The following is a 22,433-nucleotide window of genomic DNA, read 5'->3' on the forward strand; positions in this document are numbered from 1 at the left end:
CAGCGCCACAAAAACAAAGGCCACCATGCAGTACTGCACCATGTGAACAGTTGTCTAACACAACATGTCCATTGCTATCAGGAACTGCAGGTCAATGACCACTAATGTGCGAACTACTGTGATTAAATCCACTTGTGCCGAATGGGAGGAGTGCTGATACCAGTAGTAAAGAAGAAAGATTGAAATAACAATAATCAGGGGGAGAAAACAGAACTGGATCGCACATCCACAGTGACCTGTAGCTCCTGATAGCAATGGACATGTTGTGTTAGACAACTGTTCACATGGTGCAGTACTGCGTGGTGGCCTTTGTTTTTGTGGCGCTGTGCTGGTGGGTTGGTGAGACCCAGTGCCATGGGTTGCTGTTTGACTCCTGGGTCCTGCCGCCTACTAGGGCAGTGCCGCTTTGTCACCACACTGTGCTGTGCCTTTTTGTCAGAGTAGGTCCCACTCAAAGAGGTGACCTTGGCGTGGTGAGTGGGCTTATGCCTTTTGATCAAAATGTACACTAATGCCTCTTGTACAGCATACAGCAGGCATGCTCAACCTGCGGCCCTCCAGCTGTTGTAAAACTACAAATCCCACAATGCCCTGCTGTAGGCTGATAGCTGTAAGCTGTTCGGGCATGCTAGGAGTTGTAGTTTTGCAACAGCTGGAGGGCCGCAGGTTGAGCATGACTGGCATACAGTATGGGGGCTGTACACTTCAATATGGCGCTGAGAAGCGAGTTTAATTAGATCAAAGCATAGCACTGTGGATGTGGGATCCAGTTCTGTTTTCTCCCCCTGATAAACAATTGCTATTATCTTTAAAATAGCAGCACAAATGTTAATTTTTGAAGACCGTGAATTTGATAGATGGCGGCTCACCTTACGCAACTAATGGACCTAGGTGCTCTTCTGCCTGGACTGCCCCACAGTCCTTTGAAGAGATAATTTAAATAAATAAATGGAGGGGGACAGGCACTCTGTCACCCGAAACTGCAGAGAGGTATTTCCATAGGTGGAATGATGGTGTTATAGAGGATATGGTGTTTCAATAGAGTGTGCACTGAGACATTTATATATTACAAATCTTTATTAATTAATAGAACATGTAACAAGGGGTTAGTGAACCAACTGACACTTATCCACAGAGTTGCGTCGGTGGGAGCAACAAAATATGTCTATTTGGGTCTAGTGAATATATTCACATTGGATTTCTCAAAAGGTACGTTTAAAAATGAAAAAGGGGTTAAAAAAGAGATAAAAAAAAGTTAAAAATGTAAAATAGTAGTAAAAATGGTTAAATTGTAGTTATAGGGGTATATATAGTCTTGCGGGCTTCTGGGGGAGTGTAGATATAGTTCAATTCATATATAATACCCCAGTAAATCTCCTGTGTGGAGGTAGCAGCTGTGGGAGGTAGGGTGAATCCACTTGATGAATATTTAGACAGGATAACAGATCTATTATGCCCCCTGTGATCCAATGTACCTACTTGGATATGCTGGTGTTTGGGAAGCCTTTTAATGCTTAAGAAAGTATTTCACCTGGTCCCGCAGCTTGTTAGTGAAAGTTTACCGTGTCCCCGGCGTCTTCCTCTCCCTTCATGGGTCGGCTTGCTGGGGCGGTGTTCGCTGTCTCAGCCTGGAGTTTGTCCCGTAGGCCGCGGGTTGCTTCCGTGTAGTAGGTCATGTGTATGCCAGCGGGTCACGTGGCATCCCACGTGATCGGTTTTGGGACGGAGTTCGAATCCATTTAGCGCGCTGCCGGCTGGTATCGCTTAGTCACAAGGTTCACATAGTATAGTGCGGTTTCTTTAGGGATAATGCAGTAGGCCAGACGCGTTTCGAAGCTGGCTGCTTCTTCATCAGTGGCTTAGCATTATCCCGGGTGGATGCGTCTTTTTATACCCACATTAGGGGTGTGGCCATATTACTAAATGGGGTTGGGTAAAAGGTGGACCGAATTCCCATATATGTTGGAGGAATCCTTAGATTCCACATTGGTAGTGATATTGGTGAGCAAAGTGTGGGTCAATAAACTTTTTGGAGGGAAGTGGCTGTATGTGGTGAGAAGATAGGTCAATAGGTATATGATGTAACTATTCAGTGTACTGTGTATTCAGTGAAAAAAAATGTGTTTTGTTTAAAAATCAGGTCCATTCTGCTGTATATTTTGAATGAAAAAGGGGGGTTTCCTTATTCTACTTATAGTCCGCTTCTGTCATATAGGTCTATTGGAATCAATGTATTCAAAAACGCACTTGCATTTTTGGTGCATCTTCTATTTTCCTGCTTATATCTACCTGGGTGATTTCATTTGGACATTATTCGCTTTTTTATCTTGATTTCTAATAAGGGTGAGACTGTATCTATTATTTTTAAGGGCTATCTGTAATTTTTGGAATTACTAGTGCATATGGTGGGGAAGGAGTGGGTGCCACTGCCTACCCCTGAGGGGACATAGAGGTGTTGGTAAGCAGCCGGACACTCTGTCTCCTCAAGAGGAGGCACTCCATCCCGGGTCATCTTCGTCGTGGGTGGGTTACATTGGTAGGATTGGGTGTTGTAGGGCTTCTCCATGTAGGGAAGTATAGGTGTTGGGGAGTCACAAGAACCATAATATTTCTAGCTCTACATTCAGTTCCTTGGGGATTAGGGTCTCGAATTCGTAAATCCTTCTGGATTCCAGTCTAGACATTGCTGCTATGTGATTGCCCCTCTCCAGGATTTCTTAACTTTCTCTATGGCTCTGAATTTGAGTGATGAAGGGTCTTGATTATGGGTCTCTTTGTAATGTTTGGAGAGGGAATGTTGGTCAAAGCCTTTTCTGATATTGTTGATGTGTTCAGATATTCTTTTTTTGAGAGTGAGTTTGGTACGGCCAATATATTGTTTGTTGCATGGGCATTGTAACATGTATATCACATCAGTTGAATTGCATGTGAGGTGATCCTTTATTTCTAAGTTAAATGGGTTATTAGTAGATTGTACGTTAGTAGTTTTTTTTAGAAATTTCGTTGTTTTGCAGTTATTGCATGTACCGCATTGGAAAAAAACTTTCAATTTAGGCAGCTGTTGGATTCTTTTGTTCTTGTTTTCTTGTAAGTGGGGGCGATTTTAAGGCCTAAATTTGGGGCCTTCGTGTATGTTATTTTAGGTTTTTGGCTGAGAAATGGGCCTATGGTCTTATCTCCCAATAAATGCGGCCAATGTTTGTTGATTATTTTTTCTATGTTTTTACAATGGCTATTGAAAGGGAGAATAATCCGTAATGTATCGTCTGTATTTGGGTTGGATGGTTTTGTAGTGAAAAAAGATTTCCTTTGCATTTTTAGGGGAAGTGCTTAGTCTGTAATTGTTTGCTTAATTGTTGTGCTTCAAGTTAAAATTGATCATTGTCAGTACAGTTCCTTTTCAGGCGCCTGAATTGGCTGGTGGGTATATTTGTCAACCACCTGGGAAGGTGGCAGCTGGAAAATAGTATGTAGCTATTTTTGGCGGTTGGTTTCTGGTATGTTTTGTAGATAAGGTTCCGGTCTTTTTTCTTGATTGTAATGTCTAAGAAGTCAACAGTTTCTTTGCTAATATGTGTGGTGAAATATACATTTTTGTCATTGGTATTGATCTCTTGTATAAATCTATTCAGTTCTTCTTCTGATTTGTTGCAAATGAAAATATTATCATCAATGTATCTTCGCCAGAGCACCAGGCTCACCCCCAGCTTTGGTAGTATAACCTCCTCCTCCCATTGAGCCATGAAGAGATTGGCGTAGCTGGGGGGTGAACCTGGTGCCCATGGCTGTTCCTGTGATTTGTAAGTAGAAGTCTAAATCATAATGGAAGTAGTTATGTGAGAGTATATATTCTATGCTTTGTCTTAGGAACTCTATTTGCTCTGTGTGTATGTTACCACTCCGTCGTAGTCGATCTCTCAGTGCATCAATACCTTGTTTGTGGTCTATTATCGTGTATAGTGAGCTGATATCCATTGTGCCTAAAATCCAGTGATCTTCCCAGTGTATCTTTTCTAATGTCCTTATTATATCCGTGGTATCCTTAATGTATGATGGGGCGCAGGTCACAATTGGTTGAAGAATTCTGTCTACATATTGAGATAGGTTAGAAGAGATGGATCCGATGCCCGAGATGATGGGTCTACCTGGAGGATTATTGAGATTTTTGTGAATTTTAGGAAGGCAATAGAAAATGGGTATTCTTTGTTGGGTTTTCATTATGGATGTATGTTCTTGTAATTGAGAATCCCTTTGTCTAAGCCCTTTTCTGGCTAGTCCTTCTAGGAAGTCATTTGTGGGGTCCTTTAAAATTTTGTGTTCTTGTCAGATAATTGTCTTATGCATTCCTGGTTGTAGTTGTTATGGTCTTGTATCACAATTGCCCCCCCTTTGTCTGCTGGTCTTCTGACAATATTTTCTGACTTTTGTAATTGCGTGATAGCATCTATTTTTCGTTTTGATAAATTGTTCTTAGTTATCCTATTGTTAAATTTCCTAAGGTCTGATTCTATCCCTTTACGGAAGTCGCTATTTCCTGGCAAATTTTTTTTTATGTGATATTTCTTTAAACCGATCTTCCTGATAAATTTATCTATACCAATGTATGTGCTAAATTTATCTAATCCTACCGTGGGGGAAAATTTTAACCCTTTGTTGAGTAGTTGTTTTTTAGTATCTGTTAGTGTCACTTTACTTAGATTAATCACTATGTCGTCTTGTAGTGGTGTGTCCGAAATCTCCTCGGTGTGTTTCTTTTGTCCACCTCTACGTGTCTTTTTGTGTTGGTGTAGGGGTACCGTGGTCCGTGGTGTTGTTCCCTGTCTGGTGACTGGGTTTGTTTCCAATGGTGGGTGTTCCGCGAGTGATTTTCCCTGTGTGTTTGTGTTGGTGAGGGGTTTCTCATGTGATTTTCCCCGTTGTACTTGTATCTTAGGTTGTATCCGTGTGTGGGGGATTGGTGTCTTTTGGTTCTCGTTCCTCTTTGTTGGTGTCGAGTTGGTCGATTTCGTGTCTGGTGATGCGGTGGAGTCCTGTCTAAAAAATGTGGATTATTAACTGTTTCCAATCGATTGGTCACTGGTATCTCATAATGCATTTTTGGGTGTTCAATTATGTTTTTATCTGTATTGTTTGTCTGAACATTAGGGTGATTTCTCTGTATCTCTTGTATCTTGCTTTTGATCAGTTCTGGATAGTCAAAGTTTTCATTTTTATTTTATTTTTTTATGATGATTTCTAATTCTAGTCTATCTAGACTTTTACAGATACGGGATTGCCATTCATTATATTCATAATTTTGGGTGAATATATCAATTGTAGGAAGACGCAAGGGTCCGTCATTGATGGAAGGTACGTGTCACCGAGGTTCCTGGCCTCTGTGAGATAGGAACCGGTTATTTTGTGTATCAGCCGCAGCTAGTGCTCGCTGACACTGTTTTTTCTTAGTGTGGCTGAAAAGCCGATCCGGCCCGGTTCTTATTGGGAGCAGCCAAAGAGCAGGGTCGGTGGCTGTTCTCCACGTCCAGGCCAGGTTTTGGGAGGAGTTCTACCATACTACAAGGCTGAGAGCTGCCAGCTGGAAGCCAGGGGCCCTAAAGCCTGCTGTGGACTGCCAGGTGACGTGTTTCTTTGACTTCTGTGGACTTTTGCTGTGTGAGTTAACACAAGGATTCCTGCAGTGTGAATTAACACCAGGGTCCTGCCTAGTATTGTGCTTTTTTTTCCTGCCTTTTTTGTGTGAATAAACACTGACTTTTGTTTATCAACCGTGTTTTTGCCTCTGTATTGCGTCCGCTTACCCTGCCTACCAGAGCAAATCCCTACACAATACAGGTTCTAATGTTATTTATCTATAGTCTCTTGTAGGATCTCTGATCTCCTTTTGATGATCATGTTAACTAGTACGGTGGATTGTTTGTGTAGGAAGTTATTCCATTCCCTGTTAAAGTCGTCGTTGATCAAGTCTAATGCGGGATTTTTGGTTAGAAGGAGGCCTTTGGGGATCAAGTCGTTTTCCAAATATTGGTTCAGCGACTTGATCTCCCATTTTTGTCTCAGTTGTTTATGTAGTAAATTTTCCAGGTCTCTAAATGTCTCCCTCATTGATTTGATGGGTTTGTTCAATATAATGGTCCCGTCTTCATTGTCAAATATGAAGTCCTCTACTTTTTTGCATTTACTTTCTATGCAGTTCCAGATGTCCATGTTGTTGCCCAGGGGAGCACTGCCAAGGGGTGAAATATGATGAGACATAGAGTGTCCGGCTGCTTACCAGCATCTCTATGTCCCCTTGGGGGTAGGCACCCACTCCTTCCCCACCATATGCACTAGTAATTCCAAAAATTACAGATAGCCCTCTAAAATAATAGACAGTCTCACCCTTATTAGAAATAAAGATAAATACACCAATCTGAACTAAGAGAATAATGTCCAAATGAATCACCCAGGTAGATATAAGCAGGAAAATAGAAAACGCAGTAAAAATGCAACTGCGTTTTTGAATACATTGAATCCAATAGACCTATTTGACAGAAGCGGACTATAAGTAGAATAAGGAAACCCCCTTTTTAATTCAAAATATACAGCAGAATGGATCTGATTTTTCAAAAAAAAATTTCACTGAATACACGGTACACTGAATAGTTATACATCATATACCTATTGACCTATCTTCTCACCACATACAGCCACTCCCCTCCAAAAAGTTTATTGAGCCACACTTTGCTCACCAATATCACTACCAATGTGGAAAACATCTAAGGATTCATCCAACATACAGTCCTGATCAAAAGTTTAAGACCACTTGAATAATGGCAAAAAATCATATTTAGCATGGCTGGATCTTAAAGGGATTCTGTCATGACATTTTAGCCCTATAACCTAAACATATGGCCAGGTCCGTACAAATAACATGAATCTGAAACTGTACTTATTAAATCTGCCTGTGGCTCTATTAGCACATAAAACAGGTTTTTATAACCGGTCAATCGCCTACCTAAGGTGCCCAAGGGGACGTCCGTTAATACAGGGTGCCCGGCCGTCTGATGCCCAGCGCCTCCTTCCCAGTCATAATCGCTGCCTTTCTCACCTCAGCGCCTCCTCTGCCAGATCCGGCGCCTGTGCACTATGCTCAGCCTGATGCGCCGCTGACTCCTGGCAGCGGCTTCGTTGAGCGAAGTGCGCATGCGCCCGGGCCGGCCGGATCTGGCGGAGGCGGCGCTGAGGTGAGGAAGGTGGCGATTATGACTGGGAAGGAGGCGTTGGGCACCAGACGGCCGCGCACCCTGTATTAACTGACGTCCCCTTGGGCACCTTAGGTAGGCGATTGACCGGTTATAAAAACCTGTTCGTCTTGTTGCATGTTGAAGCTCTACTTGGAACCTTGTTAAGATACAGCCATGCTAAATATGATTTTTTTGCCATTTTTCAAGAGGTCTTAAACTTTTCATCAGGACTGTACAAGCACAGGCCGTGTGCACTCCGTATCATGGATGCGGACCCATTGACTAAAATGGGTCCACAAGATATGGAGCGGAGGCACGGATCAAAAGCACTACGGAGCGCTTCTGTGGGATTTCGGTCCGTGCCTCCACCACAAAAAAAAATAGGACCAGTCCTATTTTTTTTCGATGCGGACCATCTCTTGCAGATCGCAGACCCATTCAAGTGGATGGGTCAGCATCCGCAAACAGCACACGGCCGGTGCCTGTGCATTGTGGACTGCTATTTGCATGTGTGCATGAGCCCTAACTTATGAAAATAACTGGTGTGAACTCGGCCTTAGAGCTCATGCACATGAATGTTGCCTGTTGGTCTGCAAATTGCAGATCCGCAAAACATGGACACCGGTCGTGTGCGTTCCGCATTTTGTGGAACGGAATGGCTGGTCCATAATAGAACAGTCCTATCCTTGTCTATAATGAGGACATGCTCTATATTTTTGCAGATGCCACAGAACGACAAACGGATAAGGACAGCACACGGTGTTCAACCAATGAAGTGAATGGGTCTGCATCCGATCCACAAAAAATGCAGATTGGATGTAGACAAAAAAATAGGTTTGTGTGCATGAGCCCTTAGGGTAAACTCCTGCCTATAGGTTATCCAGCAAAAGAAAAGTTGACTTGCAGGGTAGTCACCAAGAGGTGGCGCTGCAGACAGTTTTCTTACTTCTGGAGGAGAGCTATTTGCATACACTTACTAAAGCAGCAGCGCCTATTGAATGGACACACTTAGATAAGATGGTAGTTCCAATATTTGCTTCTATTACTGGAACTGCATGTTTTCTGAATGGGAATGACTTCATAATAGCGCGTTATAAAGGCTGCTGTTCACACATCCTCTGCCTGCCGGGATAATAGGAAATGTACTCACAAAGGGAGCAATCTGATAAGTTTATTACACATTGGTAAAAGTGTCATTTGCTGATACAGCGGTATAAATGTTCAGGCTCCCTGCACACCCTGCAGATTACAACCATTTTTTTTGTACAGAAAAATCGTAATACAATACTAGTAAAGTGTATCAGATTTGACAAATCTCATGTACACTTGACTTGCAGAGTAGTCACCAAGAGGTGCAGAAATTGACCAACCGTGCTAGTTTTTAAATCCGTGGCGTGTCACTTGTTTCTGTGCGTTTTTAGAGCGGATTTTACCTTTTTGAAAGGCGAGACTGGGGCAATTCCGCAAGTAACACATGCAGATTTTGCTGAGGAAATGCAGAGAAATGTGCATGGAAATCCTGTTGGTAAATCCGCACCCGTGTGCAGGTAGCCTTAAAGGGAATCTATTCAGAAAATGACATTTTTATGTTAAACTTTATTTTTTTGAATTTTTGGTTATTTTTTATTTTCCATGTCACTATCTAGATTTTAAAAAATACCTAATAGCCTGCAGTTTTCGCACTGGCCACTAGGCCAAATAATATATTGAGCATTCCTGTTCTGTATAGGTGACTTTTCAGTAGCCATCATCTCAAGCAGGATTACAATGACAGATATCACCTCTGTATAGATAACACTGGATCCTCCATTAACAATACGTGATATCACAGCTTATCTGCTCCCTCCTGACCTCTGCACGGGTCCAGGGGCGTAGCTAAAGGCTCATGAGCCCTGGTGCAAGAGTTCAGCTTGGGCCCCCCTTCTCTCAGTGCTTTGTGGCCAGGGGCAGGGGAGCACATACTTGGTGCTGCCTGAGGCAAAAATTGAAATGACCCCTTCCCTCCAGCCAGAGGTGTAACTTTACCAGCATGCACTTTCTATAATACCAGTGTCTTCTTATGTGGAACCAGGGTCTTTGGGCCCCCTCAGGCTCCTGGGCCCGGTAGCGACTGCTACCTCTGCACCCCCTATAGCTACACCCAGGCATGGGATCCAGCCGGTTCTCTCCGGTTCTGCCGAACCGTTTGTTAAAATTACAGGTGGTTCGCAGGACCGGTGAGAAGCAGGGATCCCGACCCGGTCCTGCAGCTGCGCCTGCACCCCTGTATTTTTCAGCCTGCGGCCGTTACTTACAGTCAGTCAGCGTGAGCGTGGCTGTGTGTGTGTCAGCCAGTCTTCCACAGTGCTGCCGCCCTCCCCCCGCCCCCAGCCTCGCAGTCATGGCAACAAAGGGGAGTGTCTTGAAAGTGAGCAGCGCCGCGAAGCTGCCAGCCCAGAACAGAGAAGGAGAGAGGAGTCCTCTCACTGTCTGCAGAGTGCCCTAGTTGCTGACAGTCCACACCCCACACACAGCCATGAAAGATTGAAGAGCCGGCCCCTAGCCTAACAGAAAGGAGTCTGGACAGGTCAGGACTCAGGACAGCCTGGTTGGTTGAGTGTGATTTGTGTGACACTGACAAGTTGGCATTAAGGAGGGGACCACCGACCAGAGGCTGAAATTGAAATGTGACAACATAACAAAAATGGAGGGGGCCATGAATCTGTGGGGAGAAGCTATATGAGAAGTTTGAGAATATGGAGGGAGCCATGAATCTGTGGTGAGAAGCTATGTGAGAATATGGAGGGGGCCATGTGGGGAGAAGCAATGTGAGAACATGGAGGGGGCCATGTGGGGAGAAACAATGTGAGAACATGGAGGAGGCCATGTGGGGAGAAGCAATGTGAGAACATGGAGGGGGCCATGTGGGGAGAAACAATGTGAGAACATGGAGGGGGCCATGTGGGGAGAAGCAATGTGAGAACATGGAGGGGGCCATGAATCTGTGGGGAGAAGCAATGTGAGAACATGGAGGGGGCCATGTGGGGAGAAGCAATGTGAGAACATGGAGGGGGCCATGTGGGGAGAAGCAATGTGAGAACATGGAGGGGGCCATGTGGGGAGAAGCAATGTGAGAACATGGAGGGGCCATGAATCTGTGGGGAGAGTGCTCCAGATTCGGTTGTTAAAATTACAGCGGCAGCAGGAGATGAGCGCTTCAATTCCAGAGTTTAGCTCCTAAGGCTTTTTAAAAGTTGAGTGGTATGTGTGTAGTGTATATATAGTGTATTTGTGTGTAGCATATATATGGTGTATGTAAATATGTCGTGACTGTGTTGCATATATATGGTGTATGTAAATATGTGTCGTGACTCGTGACGCGCTGCGTATCCACCGCTGAGTAGGGAACCTGTTGTTAAAAATTTGAATCCCACCCCTGGCTACACCCCTGCACGGGTCATACAACATGCCTAGCATAATCTCCCATAGAAATCAATAGTGTCTATGGCCCACGGAGGCGGCTCTCCAGAAAGAACAGAAAGACTTGCCATATTTTAGACTAGTGGCCAATGTGAAAACTGCATGATTTTAGGATCTTATACAAATACATATAGGAAAATAAAAATTAGCAAAAATTTGATTCAACAATAGGTCATTGTCTTCACACGTTTCTATGCTCCCCACAGACTATATATTACTTAAATGTATCCGTAGAACGACAGTGTAAAGCATGGTGGACAGCAGCAGCCTAAACTGCTTATGAGCCTAATCTGAAGAGACCAATACGGTAGGTTAAATTCACCCACAGATACGGTAGTTTCCTATAAGGTCAAGACTATATGGCAGATAGTGGAGCTACTAGGTAAAGCATACATAAACCTTCAGATTAGCTTTAAAGGGTTTCTGTCACCCCACAAAACTCATTTTTTTTTTTTTGGATAGTTAGATTCCTCATAGCGCGATATAGGAGAATATAATAGTCTTACTTACTTTCATGCGGCCGTTTCTTTATAAAACGAAGTTTTATAATATGTAAATGAGGGCTCTACCAGCAAGTAGGGCGTCTACTTGCTGGTAGCCGCAGCAGAAAACCGCCCCCTCGCCGTGTTGATTGACAGGGCCAGCCGTGATCTCCTCCTCCGGCCGGCCCTGTCAGCAATTCAAAAATCGCGCGCCTCTGGTCATTCGGCGCAGGCGCTCTGAGATGAGGAGGCTCGTCTCCTCAGCACTCCCTCAGTGCGCCTGCGCCGATGACGTCTTCTCTTTCGGTGATGTCATCGGCGCAGGCGCACTGAAGGAGTGCTGAGGAGACGAGCCTCCTCATCTCAGAGCGCCTGCGCCGAATGACCAGAGGCGCGCGATTTTTGAATTACTGACAGGGCCGGCCGGAGGAGGAGATCACGGCTGGCCCTGTCAATCAACACGGCGAGGGGGCGGTTTTCTGCTGCGGCTACCAGCAAGTAGACGCCCTACTTGCTGGTAGAGCCCTCATTTACATATTATAAAACTTCGTTTTATAAAGAATCGGCCGCATGAAAGTAAGTAAGACTATTATATTCCCCTATATCGCGCTATGAGGAATCTAACTATCCAAAAAAAAAAAAAAAAGAGTTTTGTGGGGTGACAGAAACCCTTTAAAATAAAGTTTTTCTAAATGTGATGGATGGAAATAATTTTTGCAATGTAATGTTTTTATTTATTTTTTACTTTTCCTTGTGAAATAGGTACACTGTGGCACTTTGCAATCCATACACTTGTACACCGCTTACATGTCAGAGATGTACTGGTGTACGGACTCCACTGGGGCCACGCTGAGCGCTGTACTGGCAGGAGGAGCAGTGTGTTCTCCACTGAAGCCTGGTATAGATGTGCTATGGAAGGCTTTAGCAGAGCGGGCACAGGCAGGAGGAGCGATGTGCTATGTGAGCTCCTACCCTGCACTCGCTCCACTGTACTAAAAGCCTGCACCAATGTGGTAGGTAGGCTCTTAGCAAAGTGGAGAGGAGCGAGTGCAGGGTAGTAGCTCACATAGCACATTGCTCCCCTGTCTGTGCCCGCTCTGCTAAAGCCTGACATAACTATACGAGGCTGGTACAGGCAGGAGGAGCGGTGTGTTCTGCCAGTACAACGCTTAGTGCGGCCCCAGTGGAGTCCGTACACCAGTACAATCGCTGATATGCGAAGTACGAGTATGGATTGCAAAGCGTGATAGGCACGTGAATTTCACATGCCTATTTCACAACACAAAGTAAAACATTCCCCTGAAACACAGCACTTGGCAGAGCCTGCCGGGGTTTTTCAACCTCTTAGGCTACATGCACACGAACGTTGTTTTGTTTCCATTCTGTTTTTTTTGCAGATAGGATGCGGACCCATTCATGTCAACGGGTCCGCAAAAATGATGATTACACTTACCGGTAATCTGATTTTCCTGACCCCACGACAGCACCTTAGAGAGATGGCTCCGCCCCCAGGACAGGAAACCTGCAGCATAAATAGGTGGAGCCACTCTCCCACCTCAGAGAGTTTCCAGAGCATGAGAGGGACTCCCCCTTATGTTAGTTTAAATCTTATAGATATATACACTTTTTTTTTTTTCCCGACACCCGTGAACACACAGCCCCACACCAAAAGGGAGGGGATAAAGAGGTGCTGTCGTGGGGTCAGGAAAATCTGATTACCGGTAAGTGTAATCATCATTTTTCCCCTCCCCCACGACAGCACCTTAGAGAGAGATTTCAGAGATCATCCTCAGGGTGGGTGACAGTGCCCAAGACCTTTGTACCAAAGAGAAGGTCAGAAATAGAGTCGAGCTGAAGCCTATAGTGCTTATAGAAAGTGGACGGAGAAGACCAGGTGGTAGCCCGACAGATCTGTTCTATGGATACACTGGTCCTTTCCGCCCAGGAAGTAGACACTGCCCTTGTGGAGTGTGCCCTCACAGAAACAGGAGAAACATCAGATACTGAATATGCCAGGGATATAGCTTCTCTGATCCAGCGGGCAATAGATGCCTTAGAGGCCGTATTACCTTTCCTAACCCCACCGAATAGTACAAATAAGGCAGAAGATTTTCTCCAATCTTTAGTTACTTCCAGATACTGCAAAATACACCTCTTGACATCAAGGGAATGCAGCTCCTTCTCTCTGTCATCTTTCGGTTCTGAAAAGAAAGCTGGAAGAACTACCTCCTGAGCCCTATTTGACCTAGAAGTGACTTTCGGCAAAAAACCGGGATCTGGTCTCAGCACTACCCTATCCTCTCGGACAGACATAAAAGGGTGGTTAATGGAGAGGGCTTGAATCTCACCAACCCTCCTGGCTGACGTTAAGGCTACCAACAAAACCAGTCTGGCAGCGCTCAGCAAGCGGACACCTGAACGCTGCTTGCAGCGTTCGGGTGTCCGCCGGGCCGTGCGGAGGCAAGCGGATCCGTCCAGACTTACAATGTAAGTCAATGGGGATGGATCCGTTTGAAGATGACACAATATGGCTCAATCTTCAAACAGATCCGTCCCCCATTGACTTTCAATGTAAAGTCTGGACGGATCCGTTCAGGCTACTTTCAGACTTAGAATTTTTTTTAAACTATAATGCAGACTGATCCGTTCTCAACGGATACAAACGTCTGCATTATAGGAGCGGATCCGTCTGAGCAGACATCAGACGGACCCGCTCTGAACGGTAGTGTGAAAGTAGCCTAAGACTGACAATGCTGACACCTGCACCTTCAGTGTACTCTTTGCTAACCCGAGGGACAACCCTCTCTGGAGGAATTCTAACACCTGTACCACCGAGAATTCTAACGGCCAAGAAACTCTATCTACGCCTATAAAGGATAGGAACTTTCTCCAGACTCGCTCATAGATCACGTTCGTCACCTCTTTCCTGCTTTTCATCAGAGTGGAAACAACTTCCTTTGAAAATCCCTAACTAGCTAAAAATTACCTTTCAAATTCCACGCCGAAAGGTGTAGAGACTCTACCTCCGGGTGGAATACTGGACCCTGCGACAACAGGTTTGGGATCCCTGGCAGAATCCATGGGTCCGAAACGCACATGGCTCTCAAAAGGGAAAACCATGCCCTCTTTGGCCAGAAGGGTGCTATTATAATCACTCTCGCTTCCTCGTACCTGATCTTCCTTATCACTAGTGGAATTAACTGCAGAGGGAAGTCCTATCTCTGGAGGAAGGCATCCACTTCAGACGGGCACTCCCTTGGATTGAGGGAAAATAACTTTTCGACCTTCCTGTTTTCCCTTGTGGCGAACATGTCTACTGATGGAAGACCCCATAAATCCACTATCTGGGAAAAAAACCTCTGGATTCAGAGACCATTACCCCTGATGTGACCTGTGGCGACCCTCCGTAATGGAATCTGACCTGGTTCCTCGCTGATGATTGAGGTATGAGACGACCGCCCAATTGTCAGACATTACTCTCACATGCCTGTTCTGGATCATTGGCAGAGCTGCTCTCGAAGCTAGAAAGACCACCCGTAGCTCTTTCCGATTTGAAGAAAAATGTCTCTGACCCTGGGACCATTCTCCCTGAAAAATCTGATCCTTAACATGAGCCCCCCATCCCCAGGGGCTGGCGTCTGTAGTTACTACTACTGGTTCCGGAAAGGACCAGGGAACTCCCTGAATCAAATTCTCTGCTTCCTTCCACCAGTTCAGGGATGAAAGCGTTAGATCTGATAATTTTATAATCGACTCCAGGGACATCCCTGCCAGTTTCGTAGCGGCCAGGATATCTCCTTGTCGTTGCCGGGAGTGCCTTTGAGCCCACTGGACTGCTGGCATACAGGACGTCAGAACTCCCAAAAGGGACATAGCTTTCCTTATGGACAGGGCCTCTCCTGACTGAACCCTCTGAACTACCTCCTGAACCCCGGCAACTTTCTCCCCTGTGAGGAAAGTGCTCTCCTGTCTGGAATCCAATACCAGACCCAAGAAAACCTGACTTGTTGATGGCTGCATCCTGGACTTCTGGAAGGTCAATAACCATCCTAGGGACTGAAGTACATCCACCACCCAATTCAGCGCCCTGACACACGTCTCCTGAGACTGGGCCACCACCAGAAAATCGTCCAGGTAAGGTATGAACGTGATGTTCTCCTTTCTGATGAAGGAAGCCATCTCCGCCACGCCATAGAGAGGCCGAAGGGTAGTGCCTGGAACTGACGGTGAAGGACACCGGAAACTGTTTTTACATCCACCCTGAGGAATCTCTGGTGGTCTGGATGTATCAGGATATGATGGTAGGCATCCTCTAAATCCAGAACAGCCATATGGCATCCTGGAGATAAAAGATAGATTGCTGACCTGATAGTCTCCATTTTGAATTTTCTGGCCCTCAGAAATTTGTTCACGTACTTTAGATTTCTAATCGTCCGGTATGACCCACCTAGCTCTAACTCTGGGACAGGAATCAACACCTTTTTGTTTGTTAATTTTTTTATTTCTTGCATTATTGCGAGAGAAGATCTTGAGATCACAAATCTTTCTGCAGGATATTTCAAGAATTCCAATTTTAGCCCTTCCTGCAGAAGTCCGACTAGCCATTTTCCTGCAATATTCTCCCAAGCAGGAAGGAAGAACTTTAATCTTCCTCCTACTGGGATCATGGCGTCATTGCTTTCCGTGTTTTTCTGCACGGGCTTAGGCTGATCTAAACAAAAAAAATAATAATTATTCCCAGATCTAAGCCTTGCTCCCTATCTCCCGTCTGCTTTTTACTCTGGAATCTTGACGGATTCCGAAAGGGCCGTTTATACTGCTTAAACTGGGTGAAAGACTCCTGAGGAAATTTTTTCTATCTGCAGCCTTTTCATGCAAAGAGTCTAGTTCTGACCCGAAAAGAAATTGGCCGTCACAGGGAATGCCGCATAGCCTCAGTTTAGAAGGCATAACTCCTCCTTTCCAATTTTTAAGCCACAAGGCCCGGCGTGCAGAATTAGAAAGGGATGCGGCTCTAGCTTCCAGTCTCACCGCATCCACCGAGGCATCCGCAATAAAGTCTGCAGCCTTTTGGAAAGTAGGTATGGACGCTAACAACTGCTCCCTAGGACACCTGTCCCTGATCTGCCCCTCCAGTCTATCCAACCATAGAGACATTGACCTCGCGGCTACTGTGGCGGCTATACTAGGCCTGAATGCAGCCGCAGAAGACTCCCAAGTATTTTTAAGTGAAAAATCTATTCTCTTATCTAAAGGGTCTCTTAAAAACCCCATATCCTCAAAAGGCAAGGAGGACCTCTTAGAAATTTTTGAAATAGCTACAGAAAGCTTATAGAGAGTGGCCACACTCTCCACGATGGTGCGGTCCTCCTCACCTGAGGGACCGACGCCTTCTGCGGACTCCCGATCATCGCCGCTTTCACATATTCCTTCAACCCCACACCTATGGGGGAGGAATCTTTAAGGCAGGTAAGAAGAAATTGTTGCCACTGATCCTCCAGTAACTACCAGGGCTTCCAGGTCAGGACAAACTGAACTGCAGGCTCCCGCACCAGGACAGGAAACCTCACTGAGGTGGGCGAGTGGCTCCACCTTTTTATGCTGCAGGTTTCCTGTCCTGGGGGCGGAGCCATCTCTCTAAAGGTGCTGTCGTGGGGGAGGGGAAAAAATGCGGACAGCACAGTGTGCTGTTCGCATCAGTATATCAATTCCATGTCCTATTCTTGTCTGTTTTAGTTGTTACAATGGATCCACAAAAAAAAAAAAAAAAAAACACGGATGGCATATGGATGTCATCCGTTTTTTTTTTTGCGGATCTGCAATTTGCAGACCGCAAAACACATACGGTCGTGTGCATGTAGCCTTAGGGTGGGCTCACATCAGGTTTTTCCCATCCATCTATACAAAAAATGGATACGTGTAAGTGGCAACCTTCAGAGTTCCACTGTAAAAAAAATATACATTATTTGTTTAACCAGACTGCAAGAAAATGGTGAGCTGCGTTTTTGTATACTTTTTTTTTTCTAGCGTTACACGGCGGCACAAAACGGGATGTGAAGCCACCCTTATTCACATGGTCAGGTTGTGGTCAGTGTTCAGCATCAGTGATTGTTAGCAAAAACCAGGAGTTCCATTATACCTACACGGTATAATGGAAAGATCTGCATCTCTTCTGTGTTTTCTGAGTCACAACCACTGGCTGTTTGAATAAGGCCTAAATCAGAGGTTGTACAGCGACATCATATAGTAAGGAGCCCAGAGCACACAATAATTCACAACGTGATATCCATGCATCAAATGCAGTTTATTAACAGTGAACATCATGACTACACACCACCGCAACTTGTGTCTGAACTTCTGTGGAACAAAACAGTGGTCTGACAACTGACACCGTGAGACAAGGAGAAACCAAACGGATGCCTGCCTATAGCTAATATAGCATTTGCTCCCATATACCCTAAGCGCACACATTATCGGACCCTAATGATAAGTAATGTATTGTATAACCTGAAAGAAAAATGTACATGTGTCCTAAAGGGGTATTCCCATCACAGACAATGGGGGCATACGCTGAGAACGGAGCGGGGAGAGTGGTGTCTTGAAGACCCTAAATTTCCAGGGGTCCGTCCCTCGCCAAGCGCTCTCCCCATACAAGTGAATGGGAGTGCACCGCTCTTGTGCGGCTACTGCTCCTATTCATGACTGATGGAAATAGCCGAGCCATTTTCGGCAATCCCATAGAAATGAATGGAGGGCAGCTGTGCAGTGCGCCCTCCGCCACCTTCCTAGCTTTGTTCTCCTTGTAGGTGAGGGTCCGAGAGGTGGGACCTGCACCTATGAGACAATGGGGCCATATACTAGCAATATGCTCCCATTGTCTGGGATGGGAATACCCCTTTAAAGGGGTTGTGCAGTGGGTTAACACTGATGGCCTATCCTCAGAGTATTTCATCAATATCTGATCGGTGGGGGTCCAACTTCTATTTGAAGGGGTAGCGGTGCAGGTCATCAAGATTACTGGCTGCACAACCCCATTAACAATGGATAACCTATACTGAGCATAGGTCATCAATATTAAGCCGCTGCCCAACCCCCTTTAATGTTCTCTTCCATATTTCCTTTCTGAGCAAGGCTAGTTCAGGAAATAAACAGAGTAAAGGAAGGTTTCTTCCCCCAATCGGTGAATATATTAAGAATGTCATCTTGAAGGAGCAAATTCTACCTCAGCTAATTCTTACAATGAAAAGAAAACCTACAACAGAAAATAAACTGTCCATGGGTGATAAATTGGTAGCAGGGGGCGGCCATCTTGTTGGCTTAGGATATAGTAATTGCACTGAGGTAAAAGCCCCATTCAGACGGCAGCAACGTAGCCGCCATTTTAGTGTTCAAAAATCCCGGCCTGACCTCAGGTCTGATGATCGGGACGCTGATGGTCCAGGTCATTAGATCTGTGGTCACATCACAGCTGTCTGAAGGAGCCCTTGTAACATGATGGTCGAGCCAACAAAATGGCCGATTCAGTTACAACTCCTACCTTTATCGACCACAAATATAATGCGGTGTGTAGGGGCTGTCTGATACCAACCCATGGTCATCTCTGATGCTTTAACCCATTCCTTGCCATCCCACAGGCACTACCCTATAGTGACGTGTCAGATATATATCTATGTAAACCGCTCAGCAGTTGAAACCTTCCTTTGCCATATATGCCTGCAATGGTGGCAGTGAAAGAGCTCGATTTCCCCATAGTAAAGTTGCAGTCAGTTTTGTTTCGAGAACCACTGGTGAAAACACATATGACTCCTCCATTCTAATAATTTTATGTATTAAACTGGACCGGTCGTCGTTTAGCAAGTACTGAATAAGAACACTGAAGCATCTATTCTTAGAGCTCTACAGATCAGCATTTGGTTGATTCGATTTGACTTTTTCCAGTGGTTATTACAACTTTACTTCCCATAGGGAAACATTAAAGGGTCATTCCACAATTGTATCGTGACTTAAAGGGGTTCTTTTTTTTTTTTTTTAAATCTCTACATTCCCACAACACCCAGACTTACGATGATGTACCCTCCCACACTGGGCGAGTGCCAGGCTACCAGCTCCAATTCCTTTGCAAAGTCGTAAGTCAGAATTCATTATGGGCCAAATATCAATCAGCAGAGTCCAATATAATAAAACCAGAGAGAACGTTTTCCAGATACACAAAATTGGGTTTTCATTTGCCATTTATTCTATGTGCACCAAGATGCAATGGAGATCCTAAATGTCCATCTTGGAGGGCGGTCAGCAATCTCCTTGTGTGGGAAACAAGTACATTGATATCAAGTAAAACTATCGGGACATGACCCAATGACCGAGAAGATGACCCAAAAATACTCCTGGATTTGGAAGAGTGCACCACGTGGCAGTTATGTGGTCACCAATGATCACAAAACAGACTGCGACTTTAGCTACCCATAGAAAAACAATACAATTTTATCCATTATATAAAGACTGCAACAGAACAGTACAAAAAAACATTAGAAAGCCCATCTATGACAGGAAAGAAGAGAAGGCAGTTGTGCAAGTCCATCTCTTGTGTTGCTACTCTTAAGCTGGGGCAGCAGTAGTGGAGGAAAACTTCCTACACGAGTATAGGCACTTCATAGGACATCTCAACGTACATGTTGCTCCAGCGACATCCATGATGGGACAGGAATTTGATGGTGTGGTGACCAGGGAATGAGTGAAGTCTTGGAAGGGTGTTACATAGAGCTATTCAATTTCAGTCTCTGATTTCAAGTCTCCTTCTAAACATACAGTCCAAGGTCTCTGCTTTCAGCCACCTCTCTCCAGAATATTCAGCTGCTGCATCTATTGTTTTACAGCGACCAAATTAATGGCTCAACACTTGATCCTCCATGGTCAAAATTCAGGCAAACATATTAAAGGCCTGGAGTCTAAGGTATGATCTTTGGTTTTGTGCATGACCCATTTTCAAAAAGACCAGTACCTTAGATAGCATGTAGCTGTGAAATATAACCTGAACCTCAACAAACACTTAAAAGATCATTTGATAATAAAACTTAAAGCCAGTTTCAAAAAGGATATTCCCATTGCCAGGAAGGGCAATATTCAAAAAGTTGAACTAAAAGGCCGTTTAAAGGGGTATTCCCATCTCAGACAATGGAGGCATATCGCTAAGATACAACATTTGGAAACAAGTTCAAAAATGTTTGCATATTTTAACGTCTGAAGATTAGCCACAGGACACTTGGTCATAGTGATAAGTCCCCATGAAAATATTTTTGACGAAGCTCCAACCATTAAACAAAGCCTTTCTGTTCAATGGGAATACCAAAAATTCTACTTAATTTCTACCCTTTGACTAAGATCTGGGTGGACCTCTGGGCATTCGTATTATTAGAATTAGTTGTCAGATATAGCCAGTGGTTATAACTTGACCATTGTAGGCTGTTGGGTTCCACATACTCTGTTTTAAGCGCTTACTAACAGGAATAACTACTAGTGCTTTCTAGGTAGCCTGTGGTCCACAAAATCAGCCTGGAAATGGTCCACCATGTACTGCACGGTACTTCTTAATCCAGACTTGGATGATAGAATTTAAGAGCTATAATTTGGTCGGTTGTAATTTTCGTGCATTTTAAAGAGTCTGAACCTTTTCCTGGTTCCTCCTTTGGAAAAAAGTCTTCCCAAATTCGTAAGAGCTGATCATTATGGCGCAGGCTGGTGCAACCTTGATGACTCGTGGCATGAATCCTGTGGAAGGAAAGATTCAAATAAAAACCAGTCATGGGTGGAAGAAATGTGAAGAAAACAGCTTGCGTCTTTGGGCTGGGGTATGTTACCTGCAAAAAGTCCACGGGCGCCTGATTCTGCTTTGATTGTGCGCATGGCCCTCCAAGTGGAAGACCTTTGACGTCTTGATGACCCTAAGCAAATTTAGAGATGAAGTGTAGGGTTAGGGAGCATATTTTTCTTGAGGCCAAGTCTCAAAGATACTATAAGATGGTGAGTGCCTATAGGGTTTTCTCTAATTCCAGCCTGACCCTTACAACATATTACTGTTCCAGCTGCTTAATGCATACAGGATCAAGTTAAAGGGGTTCTCTGGGCTACAGATAGTGATGACCTATCCTTAGGATAGGTTATCAATAGCAAATCAGTGGTGGTCCGACACCCCTATTGAACGCCTCTTTTGGGCTGCCGCAGCACCAGTGCCTGGAGGTTCTGTACACTGTGTAGTTTCCAGCACCAACGCACTGAAGCTCAGTTGTCATTCACTTGAACGGGAGCAGAGCTGCAGTACACTAGCAAGGCCACAGTGTGCAGAGCCGTCTGCCTCCAGTTCCACACACTGTTCTGTTTCTGGCGCAGCAGCAACCTATATAGCTGATCGGAGGAGGTGCTGGACCCCCACAGATCTGGATATCCTCAGGATACGTCATCAATATTTTTGATACTGCCGGAGACATTTTAGCCAATGGAAGTGCATGTCGTCTCACCCCCCAATTGATACGCTGGGTTGCAAGAATTGGATCTCATGACTATCTTACTAAAAGTCCCAAGTCCCTGGTTACCACAGCTGTAGTTATAGCAGATTATCATATACTTTATATGCTTCCTTATGTACACTACTACCCCTTACCTATTTCCAAATCTCCAAGTTCAATCTGTCTGTGAGTTTTTACAACATCAAACGGCAAAGTGAGAATAGCTGCCACCTAACACACAGGAAGAGAAGGCAATGTAATAGAGGGTGGGCAAGGACAGAAAGGAATTACACGAGCAGAGGCCAAACATATGACCCAGCATGTCTGCTTATTTCAGCATTTTGTATAAAAAGGGTGTGTATATATATATATATATATATATATATATATATATATATATATATACACACACACACACACACACACACACACACACACTTACAGCTCCTGAAACAGCCCCTGATGTGAAGCTGATGAGAAACTGGGCCTCTGATGACCCCCAAGTGTCACTGAGCTTCCTCTTCACAATCTCATAATTAAACCAATAAAGACCTAGAGAGACACAAACAAAAGAGGTTATATGGAGTAATAGGAGGAGATATAGGGAGAGGTAATATGGAGTAATAGGGGGATATATAGAAAGAGGTAATATGGAGTAATAGGGTGATATATAGAAAGAGGTAATATGGAGTAATAGGGGGAGATATAGGAGGGGGTTATATGGAGTAATAGGGGGAGATATAGGGAGAGGTTATATGGAGTAATAGGGG

The 22,433-nt window shown here is 44.7% G+C and overlaps 1 protein-coding gene across 3 annotated transcripts in view; it reads right to left on the reverse strand.

Annotated features, from left to right (window-relative positions):
- Positions 1 to 18,018: 18,018 nt before the first annotated feature.
- SLC25A39 (solute carrier family 25 member 39) overlaps positions 18,019 to 22,433 on the reverse strand; it is a 36,961-nt gene continuing 32,546 nt past the window's right edge. For all 3 annotated transcript variants that reach the window (XM_040434689.1, XM_040434690.1, XM_040434688.1), the window contains 4 exons: positions 22,106 to 22,215; positions 21,819 to 21,894; positions 21,019 to 21,102; positions 18,019 to 20,929 (listed from right to left, as the gene is read on the reverse strand). In XM_040434689.1, the coding sequence (XP_040290623.1) occupies positions 20,814 to 20,929; positions 21,019 to 21,102; positions 21,819 to 21,894; positions 22,106 to 22,215 (386 nt within the window). In that variant the 3' untranslated portion in view covers positions 18,019 to 20,813. The remainder of the gene's footprint in view (positions 20,930 to 21,018; positions 21,103 to 21,818; positions 21,895 to 22,105; positions 22,216 to 22,433) is intronic.

The sequence above is a fragment of the Bufo bufo genome, chromosome 6, assembly GCF_905171765.1.
Source record: "Bufo bufo chromosome 6, aBufBuf1.1, whole genome shotgun sequence".
In the NCBI taxonomy this organism is placed as follows: Eukaryota; Metazoa; Chordata; class Amphibia; order Anura; family Bufonidae; genus Bufo; species Bufo bufo.